General features: G+C 40.7%; 1 protein-coding gene across 2 annotated transcripts in view; it reads left to right on the top strand.

The window, feature by feature from the left end:
• Nucleotides 1-23,346, top strand: part of acsl3a (acyl-CoA synthetase long chain family member 3a) — a 40,688-nt gene that overhangs the window by 13,191 nt on the left and 4,151 nt on the right. For both annotated transcript variants that reach the window (XM_005738348.2, XM_013912202.1), the window contains 10 exons: nt 5,204-5,313; nt 5,819-5,957; nt 9,667-9,817; nt 11,090-11,213; nt 12,814-12,885; nt 18,096-18,235; nt 18,342-18,514; nt 20,597-20,671; nt 21,118-21,309; nt 21,756-21,870. In XM_005738348.2, coding sequence (XP_005738405.1) covers nt 5,204-5,313; nt 5,819-5,957; nt 9,667-9,817; nt 11,090-11,213; nt 12,814-12,885; nt 18,096-18,235; nt 18,342-18,514; nt 20,597-20,671; nt 21,118-21,309; nt 21,756-21,870 — 1,291 coding nt within the window. The remainder of the gene's footprint in view (nt 1-5,203; nt 5,314-5,818; nt 5,958-9,666; nt 9,818-11,089; nt 11,214-12,813; nt 12,886-18,095; nt 18,236-18,341; nt 18,515-20,596; nt 20,672-21,117; nt 21,310-21,755; nt 21,871-23,346) is intronic.

The following is a 23,346-nucleotide window of genomic DNA, read 5'->3' as shown; positions in this document are numbered from 1 at the left end:
TATTTCTGATAATACAACAATTAACTGCAATAAAGCATCAAAAATCATATACCCGTTGCTCTCTACATAGACAGAAATTTGCATTTAATATTTACATTTGCACTCTGAAACATTTGTATTCTACAGAAACATAACAACCAGCACTTGAGTTGTGCTCGGGTGCAATCACATTGTGATCATAAGCGGCCATGAGTGTGCAACAGCCTCAACTCTGGGCAACCATTTAACCATCACAAGCCATAATTAGTCACAGAATGTGGGAAAAAAAGCAGCCACCAGTTTGTTTTTTTGGAGATGAAAGGCGGTTGCTGTCCTATTTTACTTGTGTGACTGAGCTCTTAGGAGGGAGATTTGTTTCCAGTGTTTCCAGTGTTGATGTTTCAAGTTTTCTTAGATGATGTTATCTCAGGAGTGTGGTGAAGGGGATGAGCTCTCTCGATCGTAGTATTTTTTTAGAGTAGTTGAACTTATTTTTTTTTAAAATATTGATATTCGGTGTCCCTGTATGGATACAATATTGCCAAACAAAATATTGCAGTGCTCTGCTGTATGGATTTTTTTCCATTACTCCTACTGTTTTTTTTTTTAAATCCAGGAACAAAAGAAAGAAGCAATAAATAAAGTAGGCTCAATAGAATGGTATGAAAGCAATAAACAGACTCGTGACGTGGGAAACTGCTGGACCACATTCACATGAGGGACTGATTGGCTCATAATAGACATCCCAGCATCTATAAACATGCACCAGAGGCACTCAGACACAAATTGTAACACATCCTGGATAATTTTATTAGGGAACTAAAATGTTTTATTTTAGATAATATACCAACCTTGTTCCCACAACAATTCCAACTATACTTATAAATTGACTTGTAGTTATATTGCTTTTCTACTACAAGCTTCATTCACACATGCAGCACTTTTATTTTATGCCTTTAGATGCTTTGTTATCATCATTATCATTATCAAATTTTGGCCCATAGACTGGATGAGCCAGGAATCGAACCCTTAAACCTTTCATTTAGTATCTGACCCACTCTACACTTGTAAGCCACAGGTACCCGCTGTGTAACTTTGTCATTCCCCAAGTAAAAGGTGTTTGATGTATTCACAGGTGTTACAGTAAAAAGTCCTAATGAAGAGTATCTTTTGAAAAGTAAGAGTGCCTACAGTAAAACAGGCTGACAAATGGATCTGCTTTTTTCACGGACATACAGATAATTTGTACATTATCATGTGCTTTCAGTTTTGGCTATATGGTTTGTATTCTCTGTATTCTCTTCCTTTTGGTCTTTCCCTCTGAGTAGCTCTAAATAAGTCTGGATGTGGCAGATTTATAGCCATTTTTGTGTGTGTGCATGTGTGTGTGTGTTTGAAAATGTGTTTGTGTGTGTTTGCATATTAGTGGTTTCATGTTAGCGGACAACTTGTAACATGGAGGGCCCAGCTGAGACAGAAGAAGGTCAATTTGTCCCTTCTGCTTCGGCGTTATATAAGTGTCCCATTTCTCCTCCTTTGGTGCTTTCTCTTTTCCCCATCCGTTTTTCCCGAGTTCTTGTTAGGAAAAGATGCTCAAACGCTGACAAGAGTACATTTTTGAAAAAAATAATTATACACTAATGGTGTTTGTACTTGTACGGCACTCATACACTTAGCAAAAACCTGTCTTGTGTAATGGAAAGTGGTTCGTTCGGTGTAGTTTTTCATTTCTTCCACTGAATGAATCATTCAGTGTTAGGCAAAGCTGATTTAGCTTCTTAATGTGTGTTTCTGGGGACGTCAAGAATCACGACAATAAAAGCCAGCGAGGATTACTTGGAAGAAAGAAAAGCAAAGCAAAGATCTTCTCTCGCTCTGAATAAAAACGTTAATAATCAGAGAGAGCAAAGCAGCTGTGGGCTTCAGCATGATTTACTCTTTAATATGTTCCATAGCAAAGACTGCAGCACCTTTTATTCATCACAAGCTTCAACGGCAGTTCGTTAAATCTTTTTGATTACCCATAAAGGACCCTTTTGTTCGGGCTATCCACTTTAATTTAAGCTCCATTAAACTGTCATTCTCATAAAAGACACAGCCATCCAAGCCAAGAAAGCATCTTTATGTTTCATCTTCCTCTGATGCAAACACAAACAGTGGGAGAGTGGAAAAGCCAGGGGCAGTGGACAGCACACAGAGGCCTTAAAGGTTGGAAAGAGCAGCAGAGGAAGAAACAGAGGGGAGGAAGGAGAAGAAGACAAGTGAGGGCCAATGGCGTCAGAAGAGGGGTGAGAGAGTCTACGTGAGCATCTGATGTTGACAGAGGCATCAAGGAGTCAGCCAAAGGCCCCCAGTGAACTCACATACTTAGTGTGTGTGTATGTTTTCATTGTACTTCATATTCACTGTACATTGGCTCAGAAGGCCAACTTTTGTGAGCTGTCTACTCTACCGTATATAAGTTACATAAAAGGTGTATCACAAGCATCAGCTGCACAGCAGCGCTCCCCCTCGCAGAGTCAAGGATAGGCTTCTCTTTCAAGATGTTGTATCAAACTAAAAAAAAAAGAGTCCAGACTCCACTTTGTTGCTACTTAGTGGAATCTGGATGTTTGCTAAGCTTCCTGTACTAACATCTAGTGTGTGACAGTGTGTGTATGTGTTAAGCTTGGGCCACATTGAATGTTTAGATCTCACGGCTGGAGGTGTCATGGCTCTCCCTCTCACACACACGGTCACCCGCACACAGCAGCAGCGCAGGAAGTGTTGGAGCTCCATGACGCAAGATTTTGATGTCACAAATCCCTGTCCCATAAACCCCTGTGTCTGTGTCAGAGCCTGGACGCAGGGTTGCAGACTATGTTATTCTGTGCTAGCCTGCTTCTGTTGCTGTCAGTGTATCTACTGTTGTTTCCTCTTGTTACTTTTTTCTCCTTCTTTCCTTCCTCTGTTTTTTTTGTCTCCTGCTCTCATCTTTTAAAACAAACACATTCTTCAGCTGAGCGCTAATTATATTGTGTTTTTTTCAGTTTTTCTGTGTAAATGTGCATCCTGTCTAATGTGAAGAAGAAATAATTGCAGTTTTTATAAAATGTATTAAGTTTCAGGGAATCAGTCACAACAAGGACATGCAGCAAAAGCTTTTTTTAAATCATAAGAATGAAGAAAATTCGAGGCAAACGATTAAGTCAATCACAGTTATGTTAGTACCCGTTAAGTACCTCAGTGAGACACCAGGCTGAATAATAATCGCAAGCTGGACATGAAGCAAAATCAGTACTGTTATTGTTTTTATTTAACAACTTGAAGGGGGGAAGGGGGGGGGGGGTCCATGCAGGAAGAGACTAGAAGCAAACAGAGAACAAATTCTGCAACATGTGGTGTCAACAGGTGAAATAACCATTAGTGACACAATGTGAGCAAGTCCCACAACAACTTTGAGTCAAGCAATTAAATTTATTTAGAATTAAATCACTATAGACTATAACATTAAAGAACTTGCCAATAGTCATGAGCAAGCACTAGGTGATAGCAAGAAACCTCTAAGAGGTCCAAGCTCAGGGAGAGGCAGCCATCTGCTGTCACGAGATGGGGGTGAGGGGAAAGAGAAGGGGAAATTGAAGTGATATAATTGAAGTGACTAATAATGAAAGCATAGGATACCAATGAATTTGGAACATCTGCTTATGCATGCAGCGGTTTATATATTTAGCTAAGTAAAAGAAAAACAATTGTAGGAATCATATGGATAGTGAAGTGAGGTTTTATTGTCTGTATTTTAGTTGTGGAGGATTAAAATGTCTTTTAATGGGCCTGTGGTCCTGTTTTCTAAAAATGCACAGTATTCCTCGTTGGGTACAGGTAAATGTTTATGGTCTTAAATTTGCTCTAAAAATTGACAGAGTGGAAAAAATGCAAAGGAAGAAAGAGACCATACATATGGTGAACATTTGGTATGGTGTGAACATATAACACACACAGCCAATCAAACATGTATAAGAAGATTGAAGGGAAATTGTCCAAATTTAAATAAGGTTTTTTTTTAATGTTGTGATTTTTAACCCCTTTTGATTATACTTCTCTAGGGAAACCATGTTTTTTTGCCCCAAGTAGAGAAGATAAAACCTTTATTTTAACTTTCTTCTGCTGAGAAGCTTTGTAAAAGCACATAAACATAATTCACTTAAAAACTTTATGATCTGCGTTTGGGAATTTAAACTACATACTCAGTTGTGCTTATGATCTGGGGATATTTTTGTCATGTTTTGAGTCCCTTTGATCCTTTTTATTCCCTTCAAGGCAAATCATAATGCTGAAACATCCAGTGATATTTTAGAAAATCAAAAGCTTCTAAATTTGTGGCACTAAATTGGGCCGTTTCCTGTTTAAAAATGACATGACCCTTCATGCACATGCAGATAGCACAAAGAACATGAAGAATGTCTGTACAGAGTCAACATAGTCGACCCCATACAAACACCTCTGGTTCCAAAATGCAGTTTTATAAAGATGTTAAACAAGCACATATAGGTGCATCATTTGGGTGTTCAGAGTTTGACCAGTCTTCAGATCAAGTCTTCCCAAAGAGGCACAATGTTGTGTAACCAAAGTAGATCATATCCATAACATATGAGCCATGAGGCAAGAGTCAATATCTGGTTTTAAAGGAGGGCTTGAAACGCTAACCCTGGTTTGCTGAGTGCATGCATTCATGCAACCACACAGTGCTTCATTAGACATATGCACTTAGTCAAAACAGTAAACCCTGTCTAACATCAGTACTTGTTTATATCCCCCAAAGAGTACTTATCATGCAACGAGAGCCGTTTGGCTCGGAAGCTTTAGCAGCAGCCTCTGGAGGTGCCTGAAGAGCTCATCTGAGTGAGAGGGGCCTAAATCAGGGACACTGAGGATTGTAGACAGTCAGCACGTACATGGTCCATCTTCACATGTCTGCGCGGTCACTGTGTTCACACACAGACAGGCTTGTCTTGAATTAACGCAGTTTAGATAAACAGCCCATCCTGCCTCTTGCACATCACATTAAGTCCACCTTTGCCTCACGCTTCATAGTGGCAGATGAGTACATTTGGATGTGGGTCCTGTGTATGCATGTATATATTTTGCTGGACTACGATGTGGAAAGCAAATTTGCCTGTGGGGCCATTAATGTTTTAGTCTATTATACTCTAATGCGCTTTTTCTGTGTCCCTGTGGGTTGCAGTGGTCACCATTTACTCCACATTGGGAGGTCCCGCCATTGCCCACGGGCTGAATGAGACTCAGGTGACCCACATCATCACCAGCAGGGAGCTTCTGGAGACCAGACTCAAGGTTAGAATACACAGAGTAAATTCTCTCTGCAAATCTTTTTTCACAGGAAATTTATTTTTCATCACAAAGTATAAGAAACTACTAGACAAAGCCGTATAAAGCAGCGAACATTACAGTGACAAACATCATTGTGTGGACAAATATCTCATATATCTGATCTTCTGAGGAAACGTCGGAGCCAACGAGCCAAAGAACACAATGTTCAGCGCTGACAGAACAGAGAAGTTGCAGCGTCCCATAACAGAGTTGTAAATGTTAGAAGACACGTGCCGACTACTTTGGCATGTTTTGGCCAGGTTCAGTGCCAAGACAAGCAGTGCTCCTGCATTTCATCTTTCCATTTTTATTGAGGCGGCATAAACAGAATGTTCCTTTGTTCACTTGTTCACAGAAAAACCGACTCTTTATCTTTTGTCAATATAGAAACAACATATATCAAGATGCCATGTTTGTTGTGTGTGTGTGCGTGTGTGCATGCGTGTGTGTGTCTGTGTGTGTGTGTCAGGCCATCCTAACAGACGTTCCAAGGCTGCAACACATCATTGTAGTGGACAATGCACCGACTGCGTGGCCCGGCTATCCACGTGGCATCAGCATCCACAACATGGCTGCGGTTCAGAAGCTGGGAGCCAGGCACGAGAATGGTAGGTTTTGTCTGTGTGTCTGTTCATTGATTTATGTGAAGTTTGCTTTCAAGAGTTCATGACTCACAGAATTAGGATTGCTCCGTTTTAAAACATTAAAAAAGTATTTAGCTGCTTGCCCATTAAGAAAAAGGTTTTCTCTACAGTTTTGTGTATCATGGTGAGTCACAGTGACAATTAGTCACCACACTCCACTTGAGATAAAGCACTTTCTTGCAGGACATTAACAGTGTAAACAGATCTATGTAGTGTTTAATATTTTCCACGTTACTTCACTATGGCAAAATGCCATTTTCCAGTGAAGGATTTTGGAGCTCTAAGGAGGCATTTTGATCTGAAATTGTGGCCTTAACTATAGTTTGACCAAAAAACCCCTCTTAAAAGCCTTTAGAAGTACGGTGTGAATATTTTTTAACTGAAATAAATAAAAGACGCAAAATATGAGAAGAACAACAGTCATACACTAAATCAAATAAAATACAAGTCATAAAGTTTCATAAGGTGTCACTGAAGAGAAGAAGAGATTGAAAGAAGAGCTTTAAAAATCAGACAGAGGCCGGCCTAATGTGCAAAGGCAGATCATTCCACATTCTGGGAGCCACAACAGTTTTAAGCACACTCAAGAGCAGTTCATCAGACGAAAACGGGTGGGTGCAAAAGAATGCAGGAGCTCAGAGAGTTGCGGAAGGGCAAGACCAATGAGGCCTTTAAAAGGGAAGAAAAGACATTTAAAATGAATCCTAAAATGTTAGGGCAGACAGTGGAGTGAGGCTACAATGGTTTCAGAATCAGCCTGGAAACAGTCGGCTTTGTTTTGGCCAGCTGCCTCAATTGGAAAAAGCTTGATTTAGCCACTGCCCTGATCTCACTGTTAAGCTGAATGGTCAGCAGCACACAACACACCATATTATTTGTCAGATAATTCCACTGTAAAAGCTCCAAAAGGCTCCAGCAGCACAAACACAGCTGAAGGGTCCAGTTCAGTGACTTCAATCAGTGTTCATGAGGCCTAGCAGAGATCAGTCAGGTGTAGCTGCCACTGTCCACACCTGACAGTCCAAGCATCCACCACTCATGTGGCTGTTTTGAAGAGGAAACTATCCTTACACTTCAGTATCAGGCTCTAAACATACTTTTTATTACAGTTAGTTTTTTAACACGCGGGCATACAGGGACTGACTCTCTTTTGGATGCAGCCTGACTAGAAGAACTGCAGAACTGCCGCTTCATTTTTGTTTTCCTCTGAGGTTACAGCCAAGCTCAAGTCAAAAGAGAGCTACACCTACACCACACAGCTGTCCTAACTTTGCTAGTGTGGTTTCTGTGACTAAGCAGCGCTCTGTTAATGGATCTGGCAGCATTTCTGGTGGAAACCAAACTTTACATTCCTCCCTGTGCCACTTGGGACACGGACAGCAGCTTGCAGTGCTCCTGTTTTCCCATGGATACAGATTTTCAAAACCGAATGTCTATTTCGTTTATTCAGTTATATATACACATTGAATTATTTTTCTTTTAAAAGTGTATTCATCAACATCATCAACTAATAAAATGACAGTTGGCCACTTGGGGGCAGCAGAAGCAACCTACAACACACTTGTTACAAGCTTAAAGTGAATAAAAGCAAATTAAACAAATCTATTAGCAGGCAGTGCTGTTATAACTTATAAAAGACAAAAAAACAAACAAACAGCAGAGCGCCTTGAAGAGAAGCACCTTTCCAACTAAGAGGTCCTAAAACACTACCGTTCACAGCACATGTGTTTTAATCTGCCAGGCTGTTGACATAGCCATCTCTTCCTCTCAAGTAAATGAAATAGTCAGGGCTTGTTTCTTGGGGGTATGGAGTGGGGGCAGATTGGTATCTGGCCCATTAGGTCATGTGAAGAAGGAAGTGCTAACATCTGTGTCAGATTAAGGTTGATACCGTGCATGCTCAGTTAGCGCACAGATAAGGAAGAGGCCATCACCCATCTTCACTTTTTATTGAGGCCCCTTGAACTGACTGACCCAAAACATGTCTAGCTGGTAGAGTCATGTGCAGATAAAGGGAGAAGGAAGTAGGAAGGGAGGATAGAGCGCTGGGATATAGGCGAGGGTCATGTTTACACATGGCGCTATTAACTTCACATGACATCAGCTTTCGGAGTGCACACGCCTCATATCCACGTCTCTGGAGGGAGAGAAGTGATGTCTGCCCTTGTGACTGTGATGCACTTTACTTCATCCTTTGGTTTGTCAGTGCCTGCTGAGCTTGAGCCTCTTAGATCTGTTTTTGTTCTCGGCAGAAAGCGAAAAACAAAAACCAATCTCTTGTTTCCCAACTGGTTCTGTTCCCGCTGGAAACTGACTTGCTCTTTACTTATTTATTCAGACCGTAGGAGTCCAAGAGAGGGATCAGAAGGCAAGAGATTCATCATATTGTGCTCTGCTGTCTAGACATGCGAATGTCTTTTTCACTGCCTTTATCTGCTGTGTTCTTTGATGTAAAGAAACATTCACAGCAGCTTTTCTTGTACTTGATCACATGTTTTGATTGTTAACCTTACCTGCTGGGAGGCAGTGATGAAAACAGACTGCAACTGAAATCATGGGTGGAAAGGGAAGCTGTGTTAGGCCGCATTCAGCCTGACTGTGCTGAATGCATAAAAAAAGTCATGCACAACTTTTGCTACAGTGCAATGTCAAGGAATATACCAACTCTTTGCAGTAGCCAGTAAAACACATGCAGTTGTACAGTTCTTGGTAAAAGTTGGAAACCAGGAAGTTCTATAGTTTATGGAAAATTATCCTACTTCTTAATTCCTTTATGTCCTCATCAAATCATTTCCTAATCATTTCACAGATTCAATCACTAGTTTTAAATCATATTGAATACAGAATGATGTTTCTGTATTCAAAAAATGATAAAAAAAGAAGAAGCCTGGTTTCTTTGGGCAGGTCAGCACTGTGATTGACAGGTCACTATAATATATAACTGTACAGTGTTTGTCTTAGCCAGTGCTAATCGCATCTGGTGTCAAATCATCAAGATGATCATAAATACTTGACTAGCTGATGTGTAACATCTGTTACTCAGCGACGTTTTTTTGAGGACCGATACTTGAAAATCTAAAATTTATGCCTACATTCACCCTCAGCCTTGTGCACGCCACGTGACAGCTAGAAAATCATTCTCATGCAAATATGTTGGCCTGAAAGAAGATTTGGACCTACACACAGTTTTTAAAGTCTGCACACACCATACTGTTAACATACTTGTCATCAAATGGGCACAGCTCAAATAGTTAAAAAAAAAAAGGGTCAACCATGATTAAAGAGGAACAACCGAGCATAAGGAAGAGTGTAAGGAGGGAGAAGAGAATAGATAAGAAAGGACAGACAGCAGCAAACGACATGAGAAAGAGAAAAGATGAACACGTGCAAATGGTGTTTTTGGCAAACGCACTTATTTAAACTCTGCATTGTGCCAGATGTGTTACCTGATTAGTTGAAATTAGGTTATTTAATTTCTGAGATAACCATTTAACATTTCTGTGTGTTTGACCCTTAAGTCATGGGGTTTTTCCTACATACAAAAAGACTTTTTTAGCCAGCACACACACAACAAATGAACCGTGTTTCTGGGGATTGTTTAAAAATTGGTTCATTTTTGTGCTATAAACCATTAATCCAGTTCTGCCACCACCTTTCTCTGTTGACATTCCAGCAACACGTGAGCGCAAGACCCCGCTGCCCTCGGACATTGCAGTCATCATGTACACCAGCGGATCCACAGGCATTCCAAAGGGCGTTATGATCTCCCACAGCAACATCATCGCTGGGATTACAGGAATGGCCGAGAGGATTCCCAACCTGTGGTAAAGACCTCAAACGTGCTTATTATACCACACCCCGGGATATGGTCTAATAGTTTTGGGTTTTAAATGTAATGATTTTTGACTCATCTGTTTGTAAAATATGGAGGCAGTTTTGCAGGGAAATTCACTTTCCAAAGCAGCTTATCTCCTCTGCTACACGTCCAAGCAGAATCACCAGCCAGCAAACATACAGATTAGAACATGCGATTTAGGTTTGTTCATTAACAGAAGAGTGTGATGCACTGGATTACTGGAAGCAGAAGAAATATAATCAAAACTGTAATCAAAACACTGTAATCAAAACTAAGCTGAGGTCAATGTTCAAATTTCTCTCTTCTGCATGTTTCAAAGGAATATTTTAACTAACATTATGGGAAATATGCTTGTTCAGCTGGTATCATCATGCAGCTCAATTGCTTATATTAAAAGAGAAACTGACCCGTCTCCGGGGATTAAGATGGGAGTGAGAGGAAACAGAAAAGGGAGGGAGTTTAGTATGAGTAGAGGAACAATGTGGGAGAAAAGGAGTCAGGGTGAGATGGATGGAGGTTAAAGGGGTTTAGTTGTGACAGTCTCAGTCGATCTTATGAAAATGCTGGCTTTCCTTTGTGGATTAAGTAACACGGCTATGTAAATCTCCCCCTCATTCATGGCTTGAATGTACAACATGTTCACTAAAATGGAAATTTCCCCAAAATTTGGTTGTTACTTGAGTTGAGATGAATATGTTTTCAGTAGGTGAGGCTGAACTCAAAGGAAATGTAGCTCATAAACAGTATATATCTTGAAAATATGACTAATGTATAACTTGCAATAGTTTGTCTTAGTACTGATTCAGCTTGATGAAATAAACGACTGATTAATTTCACTAAAGGGTCATTCCGTCTCAAATCAACCAACCAAATTCGAATTGAATATACAGACTGTAATGATTGCTGTTAATTTCAGTTTTTTTAGCAAATGCCTTTTCAAATTATTTTTTTTTTCCAAACACCCATTGACCCACTTTCATGCAGTTTGCCTTGCACATTGAAATCTGTGGCAATGTTTGAACAATACAAAAAATAAAAAATATATGCATATATATCTTAAAAAGTGTTTTATATATAAAGGTAAAGTTTTTACGCAAATTGGGAAAGGTGATGCAGGAAGCCTTCTAGAAATTGTCTGACTTGAGATGGGATGACCCTAAGACCTTCATGTCCGCGGTAGTCTCAAACATTTAATAGCCCACATCAAATCGGGGGTTTTGAAGTCTGCGTGTGTTTTTAGTGAAGAAGACACCTACATCGGCTACCTGCCTCTTGCCCATGTACTGGAGCTCAGTGCAGAGCTCGTATGTGTGTCTCATGGCTGTAGGATTGGCTATTCATCGCCTCAGACTCTTGCTGACCAGGTAAAACCTCTCATCTGTATCATCTGAAGTGCATTCTGGTTTTAGGGTTGACTTTCATGTATCTTATATTCAATATATAGTGGTGAAAAAGAAAGTACACCCTTTGTCTGTTCTAAGATTTTATATATCAGGACATCTTTACCATGTTCTGAAACTATTTAAACACCACATCAGATGAATAAGAACACACGGCATATTACACTGTCTCATTATTCATTCAACAAAAAAAACTAAGCCAACATGTAGAAGCATTGTGTGAAAAACTAAGGATACATCATGATTCAGCAGCTTGTAGAACCTCGTTTAGAAACAGTAACATCCTGTATGACTTTATCAGTCTCTCACATCATTGTGGAGGAAATTCGGCCCACTCTTCTTTACAGTCGTGCTTCAGTTCATTGAGGTTTGTGATACCTTTATGCGCCGGTCTCTTAGCCATAGCATTTCAGTCAGGCTGAGGTCTGGACTTTGACTGGATCAATGCAGCACCTTGATTTCTTTCTCTTTTCAGCCATTTTTTGTAGATTTGCTGCTGAAATTAGGATCATTATCCTTTTGCATGATCCAATTTCAGCCACGCTTTAATTGTAGAACAGATGGCCTCACACAGGACTGTAGAATACTTTGGTATCCAAGGAGTGCCCAGGTCATGTGGCTTAAAAACAAGCCCAAATCATGAAGCCTTATACAGTTGGTATAAAGTTAATATAAGGTGATTGTGCTGTGTATGGCCAGACATCTCCACTTTGGTCTCATCTGTCCAAAGGACATTGTTGCGGAAGTTTAGTTGCGAGGCTTTCTCCTGACAACCCTTCCAAATAAAAAATACTTCTCTTTCTAATTATACTGACCTGAAGTTTAAGGGTTAAAGGCCTGTAGAGTCTGAGATTTAGCTCTTGGGTTTTTTGCAGTTTCTCTGAGGATTGCTCTGTCTGACCTTGGGGTGAATTTGCTGGGACGTCCACTCCTGGGAAGATGGACAGCTGTCTTGAATGTTTTCCACTTGTGAATAATCTTTCTCGCTGCAGAATGATGGACTTCAAATAGTTTGGAGATGACCTGATAACCCTTCCCAGACTGATGAGCACCAACAATTACTCTTCTAAGATCATTTCTGATGTCTTTCCTCCACTGCATCTGTCAACACTCATGTGGATACTCGAGACCAGCAAACTACCAAAACGTCTGGTTTTATAGAGGTGCTCACACTTGCAGATGATCAGTTCTAAGCATGTGTTTGATTTGCAGGACATGCTTGCTATTTACCCTCTGAATTCCTGTGGAAACAGCAGGGGCATACTTTTTGTTAAATAAATAATGAACCAATATAACATATTCATCTGAGGTTGTATTTAAATAATTTTAGATCCCACTAAGCATCAGATTATTTTTCTGTTATGTACTGATACAAAAACAACCTTAAAGTGGACAGAGGGGATACTTTTACTTTTTCATGACTGTATATAGCTGGATCTAGTTGGATTTTTAGACATCATTTCAGTCCGAATATGCGCAAAACAAACCCCAAAAATGAGGTAACAGCTAATTACAAATGTAATAATTTAAATTATCAATTGATGTTTCTTTCTCCCACCCTAAGTCAACAAAGATCAAGAAAGGAAGCAAAGGAGACACCAGTATGCTCCAGCCCACTCTGATGGCAGCGGTCCCGGTATGGCTTAATGCACTGTCCAGCATAGTGTTAGAGAACCATTACCATTAACAATAACAGTATCACTCACTGACTCACTCGACTTGAGTCTGTATGTCAAACAATGCTGCTGGCTTGCGTTTGAGGCCTGTGCACAAGGTTTACTCATGGAATAGCAGTGATAGAGTCCAGCAGTCTTGGATCTGCTGGATCTTGGTCTGACGTAAATACATCCTACCAATGGTCAATGCTGCATTTAATCACCAGACAATGTTTGATTCCCAGGGGTCTAAGTTGAATATTTGTGGTTACCTAGTGCAGCTTGTCTTTGAAGTAAATTTGACTAATTAATCCATTTCAGCAGTAAGGACTCCGAGATGGGCTTTGCTAAAAATTTTTTTACAGTTTGTTTATTAAAGAACACCCCAAGGTAGTCAGAATATGTCAGAATTTAAGCTGCTGTAATCACGTGGACATTTTTAACATTTTACACAGTTAATGCAAAAAACTTTAATGTGAAATTAGGTCATTTGTAGCTACAAGTTGTTTGTTTCAGTCTTTTCACTTTCCTTTTACAACACTCAACTTTTGGTTTGGTAGAAATGCTGCAGATGGCTGTTTTAAGTGAAAGAGTCCAAAAACCTACCCCCCACCCCCATTTGCTCTAAACCAAAAACCACATTTAGTAGCTACTTGGTAGATGTATGATGTGTATGAAGTGATTATTATTAAAAGGGGGAAAAAATGATAGTATATGATGGACTAAAATTCAGACTGTGGCCTGAAACATGACTTCAAACGAATCCAAGTGTTCACGCTTTTGAAGGTTCTTCTGGTTGTAGTTTTATTGTGCTTTGCTGCAGAGAGATATTCATACAAATACTCAGAGTCAACAAAATTTAGCACTCTGTTCAGTCGTGTTGGAGAAACAGGGTGTCTACAGGTCCAAAAGAAGTCTTAATTATATTATATTTTACTGTTAAAGTGTCTTTTAGTTTGCATTTTCCAGCTTGCAGTATCTTAATTTTCCCCCATTCTACAACCACGTCCTTATTCACAAGTTGTCACAGCGGGTAGCGCCACATGCTTGATTTGGAAGAGTTTCATGCTTGATGCTCATCCTGACACAACTCCAAAAGGATACGTGTCTCTTCCTGGGACATTCTACAAAATTCATATACTGAAATTGTGTTTTGGAGGCTGTAGTATTTTTGGAATACTTTAAAGTCCAATCCATGCTTCAATTCAGAAAGCTATAACAGCTATATCTACAGCCATAGTATGATAAATGTTATTTCTTCAAGTAGTCAATAAAAGTGGACACATACAGTTGTGGTCAGAGGTTTACATCCACTCAACATGGGCATAAAGGTCGTGGTAATTTGGGGGGCTTTTAATTATTTCTTCATTGCTCTTTTTCTAGGATGGAAACTTGTACAACATGTCTCCAAATGTCTTCACTCACACATCCAAATCATTGAATTCAGATATTCTAGTCACAGGTGAATAAAATCAAGCACTTCTACATGCAGACTGCTTCTACAAACATTTGTGAAAGAACAGCTTGCTCTCAGGAGCTCAGTCAAGTCCAGCGTGGTACAGTGATAGGATACCACCTGTGTAACAAGTCCAGTTGTGACATTTTCTTGCTACTAAATGTTCCACAGTCAGCTGTAGGTGTTCCCGCTAAACACTGATTGGTGGATGTGTGATCATGTCTATATTGGGTCTGTCGGTCCCAATATAGATAGTATTTTAGTTAATCAACTCATTTGTTTGTAACCAGGTTAAAACTGTCATTTATTGAAATGTGTTGAAATATTAAATATGTTGAAATCTATGTAAAATAGTAATGGTTAGAGTATTTAGAAAATGTTTAAATTCCTTTTGCTCTTAAATTTATGAAACAGTGTGTTTTATAAGTTTAAAAGAGCATTTGCATTAAGTATCAAGTATCCTGTTTCATTGTGAATGCCTGGTGTTACAAAACAGCCCCTTCAGTGGGCCAAAATTGGAGGTCCAAAAATGACTTATAAAAGATGTCACTCCAGCATCACTTTGTGCAGTGGGTTATAACAAAGTGGAAGAAACTGGTATCAAGAACCACTCAGCCATGAAGTGGTAGGCCAAGTAAAATCACAGAGCGATGTTAGCAACAAACCTTCAAACTTCATGTGGTTTCCTAATTACCTCAAGAACTGTGTGTAGAGAGCTTCATGGAATGGGTTTCAATGTCTGAGCTGCTGCCTGCAAGTCTTATATCACCAATTACAATGCAAAGCTTTGGATGCAGTGGTGTAAAGCACGCCACCACTGTTGTCTGGTGTGACGAATTACGCCTCTCGGTCTCTCAATCCAATGAACAAGTCTGGTTTTGGTGGTTGCCAGGAGAACGGTAAAGTGTACAAGTTTGGTGGAAGGGCGATTATGGTGTGGGGTTGTTTTTCAGAAGTTGAGCTTCTCACTGAAAACCCTTTACCCCTCCACATATCTCTTATCATTGTGGCCACATAGCCAAGTCTTTATCTTGTCTCACCATAAAACGTCTCTCCAGAAGGCATCTAATCAGAATCAGAACTTTATTAATCCCAGACAGAAATGCGTGAGTGAAAGAGTGTTGTGAAATAAATTATTTTTATGCTGGCAAAGAGAAACTGCCTGTTACAATCATACATGGACAGCAATCTATGCAATCTTTTGATTCCATGTAGAGAATTTGAGAAAAACCAAGAGAAATTCAAACTTATGCAGCCGATTCCTTTTTTCTTTTCTTTGCCTCATTAAAGATGTCTGGAAAAAGAACAGAAAAAAAAGAAAGCATTAAAAGCTCCAAATTAATATGACATTCCATAATGAGCAAATCTGTGTACATTGTGGCCTCAAAGTTCTTATCCTTTTTTAAAAAACGTTACCAGTTTGATGCCCAAGTTCACACTGTATTTACATGTATATTGTTTTAACTGTATTATTAGGATGAAAAGTTACATTTGCTGACCTACCAGTTGTTCAAAAGTCAACAGACTGCAGACACATTGATAAAGTGATAGTCTCGGTACTTTTCCTCCATTCAGGATTTTGTTTTCCCATATCTTGTTGTTTGACTGTGACCATTGCCAATACTGAAGACGCCTGAAAATGAATGTCATCTAACAAGCTAGTTGTATTCAATACAGGATGCACTCTTCTCTCCCTCTCACTCACATGGAGACACCCCCCCCCCCCCCCCCCCCCCCCCCCCCCCCCACCCCCACCCCCATCTCCCAGTGGTCGTAGTGTAAAGGCCAGAGGGCCCCAGTTTCTGGAACCATTCACAGCTGTAAACAGAACGTGAGAAAGCCCCATGTGGTTATCCCCACGACACGCACACACATACAAATTGTTTGCTGTGATATGACAGCAGGCGGCTGCATGGATCCTGTGTCGACTTCCTCTCTCACTGCTTCATGCACACACGTACACACACATGCACAAACCCAACAGGACCAGCTGGTTTTTATTGTTTTTTTGGTGGGAGGGGGGTTTGTTTGTGCCCTTTCCCCATTTCACCATGTCCAGCCTTTTGTCGACACTGATGTAGATGATGAAGTGCTCTTGATCTGTGGGTTTCTGTTCTCTGCACCACAGTCCCTTTGGTAATACAAATTGATACCACTTCCCATGATTGACATTGCTCTTCCTTGTACCGTCATGTTCCTAGTACCACTTCAGCCCATTTTTAGCAAAGAAGATATTTGTTGTGAATGTTGGGCTAAGGCATTTTGGGCATTGGAAAGAAGATAGTTTGAGCTGATATGACTGACAGTGGCTTAGTTACCCAGTATTAACAGAGAAACATGTGCATTCATTAGGACCTCCAAGTTTCTGGCCACCAGGCAGATTGAAATGTGATACTTCCTTTTTTTTAGTCTGTTCTTGGACTCCTGTGGAAAAATATCTGCATCCTCTGCTGCTTAATGTTCACCAGCTCATTTCTAAGTCTGTCCGTTGTTTGGTGCTCAGAAAGTACTTCAGCTGAAACTTAGTGTTAATCAGAATAGAGATGAATACAGATGCTCATTCTGGTGATAATTCTCCTGTAATGTATCAGTGAAAGCTGTTCCAAGGAAGTCCTAAATGTTTTGCTTTGTCGCTTATCTGGCATATTGTTATACTTTAAACAAAGGAGCTCAGAAGGAGCTGCTTTAGCTCACCTGGTTGAGCTGCTGCCACTGCAGGGGCCTGGGTTTGAGTCTGCTCCAATCCTGTGTGTTGTCCCCCTACCGTGTTTCCCTACCTTCCTATCCAACAAAGGCTAAATGTCAAAAAATAAATATCAAAAAAACAATCTAATGTTTAGGGCCACAGTTAGTAGTGGGTTTACCACATGGTTTTGTTTATTCCAAAGAGAGATTCCCTCTTCTGGTTTGCTTTTGTTTTGTTTGTTTTTTAGTTTTGTAGGTCACATAGAAATTAGAAACACATTAAATATCCATTGGGGAGCCTTATAGTTATGAAACCAGAATTGAAGAGCACACGTGCATGTGTGCTTGTGTTGATCTTTTCTTTTGTTTTATAAAGTTTCTTAAATATGAGATTTGGGGGTTTTGAACACATTAGTGTTTAGTCTTTTTTAAAAACCTCCAAAGCAGGGACCATATGTCTAAGCCCACCCAACATGAAGGTTAACTCCTATTGTCGTCCTGTGACAGGGATATTGCTATCAGTGTATATGTTGGTTTAGATGTCAAACATTTCTGCACATTGATGCTGAAAAAACATGCTTAGGGTAACATTAGAACCGGTGTCATCGCATAGTCTGTCCAGCAGAGTGTGCTCCAACTTACAATGGCTGGATTCTTTTCCGTGCTTTCAAAAAAACTTTAATAAACTCTCATTGATTTATTTACCAAATGTTTCTAAGAAAAAAAAATATTGGCTTAGATAATTATATTGCGATCTTTTTGCACCATATAAACTTGCACTGGTCTCTAAAATCCAGCATTGCTCAAGTTCTGCTTCAGGCCAGAGTTCAGATACATACTACTCTTCATTGCTCTGACTCCAGTATAATCACCTTTAATAATCACCACATCTGTAAGTTCACTTATAGATTAAATATAAAAATTACATTTCTTAACCATCATTTTAGTCTTTTCTCTGTATCTGTATCAGTCTTAACTGTTGCTCTTATTGTTACCTTTTACATATTAATGCTCTTTTTCTTTTCACCCTGTCCCGCCTCCTGACTTCAGGAGATCATGGACCGTATCTATAAGAACGTGATGACAAAGGTCGAGGAGATGAACTGTGTTCAGCGAACACTCTTCATTCTGGCATACAACTACAAACTGGAGCAGCTCGCCAAAGGATACAGCACACCACTGTGTGACAGGTATGGAGACTTATATCACCAATTACTGTTGCATTTGCAGCTTGGACTCTCAAGGAATATTTAAAAGTCATAATTTCTTCATGTATTTCCTCCTTTGTTCATCCAGACTGGTGTTCAGGAAAGTCCGCTCTCTGCTAGGAGGACGGACACGGGTGTTGCTTTCAGGTGGAGCGCCACTCTCAGCAGCCACGCAGCGTTTCATGAATGTGTGTTTCTGCTGCCCAGTGGGTCAAGGATACGGCCTGACGGAGACCTGTGGAGCTGGAACCATTAGCGAGTGTGAGCATGAATGGAAATCTTACAGTAGGCATGCCTACTGTAAGATTTGTAATGTGTGAAATTATTTTAGTTTGAAATGTGTAAAAGTTCAAACCACTCACAAATTAGAAAAACGAAAACATTTTATGTCATTAATTTTTACCCCTCAGCCCTAAAAGGCTGATGATGTAATGTCATCACCCCACCTAGTGAGCGGATGGGATGGACACCCAAGTTGATGAATATGAAAATTGATCAATCGAGAGTGAGCGGATGTAATTTTTCTAGCTTATACCAAAGGTGCATCTGTTAAAAATCTCAGATGAGTTCAAATCTCTGTGACCTCAACCCATGTCAAGGTCAGAGGTCAAGTTTTCTGAAAATCACCAAGGACTTTAATATTCATACCACAGGTGTAGCTACTCAGAGTCTGAGTGTTAGCACTGCCGGTCATCAGTATTTTTAATGTGAGCTGAACACATTCAGTGTAAAATTCCTGTATCCTATTTGGCAACAATCAGTCAGATCACAGTTCCCATCTGTCTTGTGCAAATGAAAAAATACACTCACTTGTGAGTTTATTAGCTTCAACCAGTTTAACTAATTCAGTCCAGTACAGTCCTGTTTTTTTTAACTGTTTTACACATGCTTTGATTCAGCTGTATGATCACCAAGTGTATTGGTATCATTGTGACACACTCACAGTTGTGCCTATTATTCTGCTGACCCTATTTTTATAAACGAGGCTAGACTAAACAAGGGAAATGCCTCACTACAATGGTAGTAGACTGTAGTAGCTACTGCTAGGTGTACCTAAAAATCTCAGCATAGCTAAAGCTACAGACCTCCTTTAGTGATCATAGAGGGAGAAATAATTTTAAGGTCACATTTTACTATTGTGCTTTATGGATACCGAAATGGGCAGCGCTACTGCAGGTTACCCTGTAAATCTGCAGGGCATTTAATAAAGTCACAGACAGGACCCCCGCTTCATAAACAGCTGGAAGCGACACTCCAAACCACTGTTACGTTATGCTTAGTCTGTGTGCAGTGGAAGACAGACAAACAGAGGGACAGACACTGTTTATGTACAGTATTACACTTTATTGCTGATTTTATCATGATATGTAAGAATAAAAATGGGATATTGCCAATATTTTAGGCATGCTTAGAATTTCACAAATCACATTTTTTCAGGCAAAATTGCTAGCTTGTTGTGTTTATTTGTTTATTTAACAGGGACATTCCATATTACTGGATATCAATGTGAATATATAAGATGTAAACATGCTGGGCTTTAGTAAAGCTGCTAATTTACATCTATAGAGCCCAGGCACGTAACATAAAAATATACTTACTACCAGTTTTTCCTCAATTTTCCCATATTTTTCCAATCAAATCCTGGCACCCTCCTATTTTGTGGTTTTTCCCCATGAAATTCCCGTCAACTTCGACAGCCTGAAAGCAGAGATAAAAACAGGGGGAGAACACAAAGAGGGACAGAGGCCTTATAGCCAGGATGGGAAAATGGATAAGAGGAAAATAATTAGTAGATATACAGTGCGTGGGTTGCAGTAAACAAAAAAAGGGAGTATATTATCTGTTTTCAGCAGAGTGGTGTGGAAAAATCAACATTAGCAATAAGTCACGCTACACTGAGACCCTATCAAGTTTTTTTTTAAAAAGGAAAGAGAAAAAGAAATGAATATGAAATTTTATGAGTTTTGTAAAAGAAAACAGAAGAAAGAGTGATAGTCTCCATTCCCTCATAAACATGAAGACCAAGAATGTTTCACATAACTACGGTGCCAATGTCTGTCCCAATAATCAGATATGAATTAATCTATCTGTTCCACTGCCAAAGCATTTGCGAAATGTAAGAAACCCTATCAGCCTTTCCCAGGCAGACCAGACCAACAGACCCATCAAATCCACTGTGGTCATCTGAGTCAGGAAAACACTGAGTTGCGAACACTCCTTAGGGATGGGGTTTCCATGGCGAGGGAGCAAGTCAGGTCGTGTTGCTATGGCAATAAATGTTGTGCCTTGATGCTAGTGTGCTCCCTGATATGTGCGTGTGTCTATGTGTGTTGTCTGTTCTAGTGTGGGATTACAGCACTGGGAGAGTGGGAGGACCACTGGTGTGCTGTGAGATCAAGCTTAAAGACTGGGTGGAGGGTGAGTGAGACTGAGAGAGGCACTACGCACATATACACACACATTTTATGATGGTATAAACACGGTCATTTGCATTCATATTCAAAAAAACATCAGTCTGCATGTTTTGTTTCTTTATGGGTCATCTTTTACACACATACGCACTTGATCCAACACTTTCTTTCACATTTCCCTGCCTGGTGGGACTTTGAGCATTGCTCTGTAACCTTGTAAGGACAGCACTGGTCTCTCCACTTTTTACGTAAGGACTCATAACTCACTTTCATTGCACTCTGTTGAAGTTTTGATACTTATCGAGTTGAGTTTATTCCTTGCAGAGTAAAAATAGAATTTTAAGTAAACATACCATCTGATTTTTGGGGGTTTTTTGTTTCTCAGCAGTGTTATGATGTAGCAGATTCAGTCCAATAAATGTTTTTTCATTTCTAATCTGCTGATGCTTTTAGGTGGGTACCGTAGCACTGACAAGCCTTATCCCAGGGGAGAGATTCTCATTGGTGGCCCCAACGTAACGATGGGATACTACAAGAAGGATGCGAAAAACCAAGAGGACTTCTTTGTAGACGAGAACGGCCAGCGTTGGTTCAGTACAGGCGACATTGGAGAGTTTCAGGAAGACGGCTGTCTCAAGATCATTGGTGAGGAGGCATGAGGAGGTGTGTGTGTGGGTGGAGTGTGTAGAACGAGAAGGTTTTATCCTGGTTTTTATCGCCACTAAGTCTGAAGCTCACATTCTCATGCTGTTGCCCATGTTGTGACTCTCATGCTTGGTCTTGTTCCAGACAACCTTTCATCTCCACTTGCCATTTTTAGTGTGTCAGAAAAGCTTTTAACAAATCACATTTTACTTCGCATCCTAGTATGATTTCACGTTTCTGTTTACTTCAGTGAGCCAGCCCCAGCCCCCAACTTTCCTCTTTTATCAAGATGTTCAGATGCAAGATGTTCATTTTGTGCAGATGCACACAGCTGAGTAGAAAATGCATCCTTCTATCTCACTTCCTCCTTTCTTTTTAAGATATATCCACATATATGCATGGACATACACACTTTTTACAGGCTGCTCCCTTTGCTGTGTTTCCAGATCGTAAGAAAGACTTGGTGAAGCTGCAGGCAGGAGAGTACGTTTCCCTGGGAAAGGTGGAGGCCATGCTGAAGAACTGCCCTCTGATCGATAACATCTGTGCCTATGCCAACAGGTGTGTGAGGAGTGGGGCAGTGAAATATTCATAAGAGTAGTTTACAGACCCACTGAAACCTTTATTATCTCTGTGGATCCTGTTCTTTTAGATCGTCGTATTGGTTTGACTTTTAATTATAAAATAGACCTCTCGCATTAGCTTCTTTCCATAATCTATAATTGTGAACATACCACGGCACACCTAATGACATTTTCATGCTTTTCAGCATTAACTTTTTATTAACTCGCACGGTTGCTGTTTACACACTGCTTGGCTGAAGCTTTGCAACTCCCAGCTACACACACTAACAACAACAGCAACACCTGACGGACCCAGTACGGACTCTTTATACCAGCTAGGTGTGATTGCAGATGCCATTCAGGTGCGTCCGCCTGCCCTGCAGTGGCACCACAGACCACGCCCCGCCACACACCCCCATGGCCCGACTGAGGCCAGGGAGCCATCTGGCTGAACCTACTCCCCCCACACAAGTGCGAGAGGCAATCAGCCCGGACTGTCGGCGCCCCCAGCCCCTAGCCCAGAGACAAGGAGGTGTGAGTTCAGATGGCCGCCCGGGTATTCAGTGGCACTGGTGACGAGATGGGCCCAGGGGCGCGTGTCCAGCAGCAGCCTCGGAGCTGGTCTGGGGGCCACCCATGTGGTCAGTGGTGGCACTGCAGCAGGCGTGGATGTGAGCCAGGGCTCACAGAGGGCTGGATAGGCGACCTGCACGCAGGACCGCACAGTGCGAGGCCATTCCAGACAGCACACCGACCTCGGGCTAGGCATGTCCCTTGCGCGCAATGACCTCTGGCACCGGCTGGGCTGCGCCAGCTTGGCCACAATTTCAGCCTAGTCCTGAATTTGCCGTGCCCCCATCCTGGGTTTCAGCACCACTGTAAACAAACCACGGCAGACCAGGCGACATGTTCATGAACATGCTTTTCAGCATCTTTTCATTAACTCCAGTTGCTGCTATAAACGCCCTCAGTCAGCCGCAGCTTTCCAGCTCACAGCCCGACTCACATCATCAAGAACAACCACTCTCAGGACCCTCTGGCACAGATACAGATGAGGACAGAATTATTAGTTCCTCTATGAAAGTTTCTTTTTTTAAAAGAGTATTTCCCAAGTTCCAGTTAGAAGAACAAGGAATTTCTTACTCAGCCTTTCCAAACATCCTGGTTTTATTTTGTGTGCTTACAAGCAAAATTATTTTACAAAAACTATTGAAAAATTATTGATGCTAATAGTTAATTATGTGTTCTTTATGCTATATAATAGCCTGCAGTCTTTTGTTGTAGTTTTCAGTAAGTCAAACTCGTGTCCTGAACAATCCCAGCCCATTCTTCTTTGGAGAATCTCTCAAGCCCCTCCAGATTCGTACGCCTCTCCCTTCTTTCTCTAAATATAAGCAGCATCTCTGTGGCCAAAGAGCTTTACTTTCACTTCATCTGACCAAAGGACGTGCTTCTAGTATGCAGGTTTCCTTAG

The sequence above is a fragment of the Pundamilia nyererei genome, unplaced genomic scaffold, assembly GCF_000239375.1.
Source record: "Pundamilia nyererei isolate P.nyererei 1_Seehausen unplaced genomic scaffold, PunNye1.0 scaffold00083, whole genome shotgun sequence".
In the NCBI taxonomy this organism is placed as follows: Eukaryota; Metazoa; Chordata; class Actinopteri; order Cichliformes; family Cichlidae; genus Pundamilia; species Pundamilia nyererei.
The sequence above is the reverse complement of the archived record's forward strand: the minus strand, read 5'-3'. Positions and strand labels throughout refer to the sequence as shown.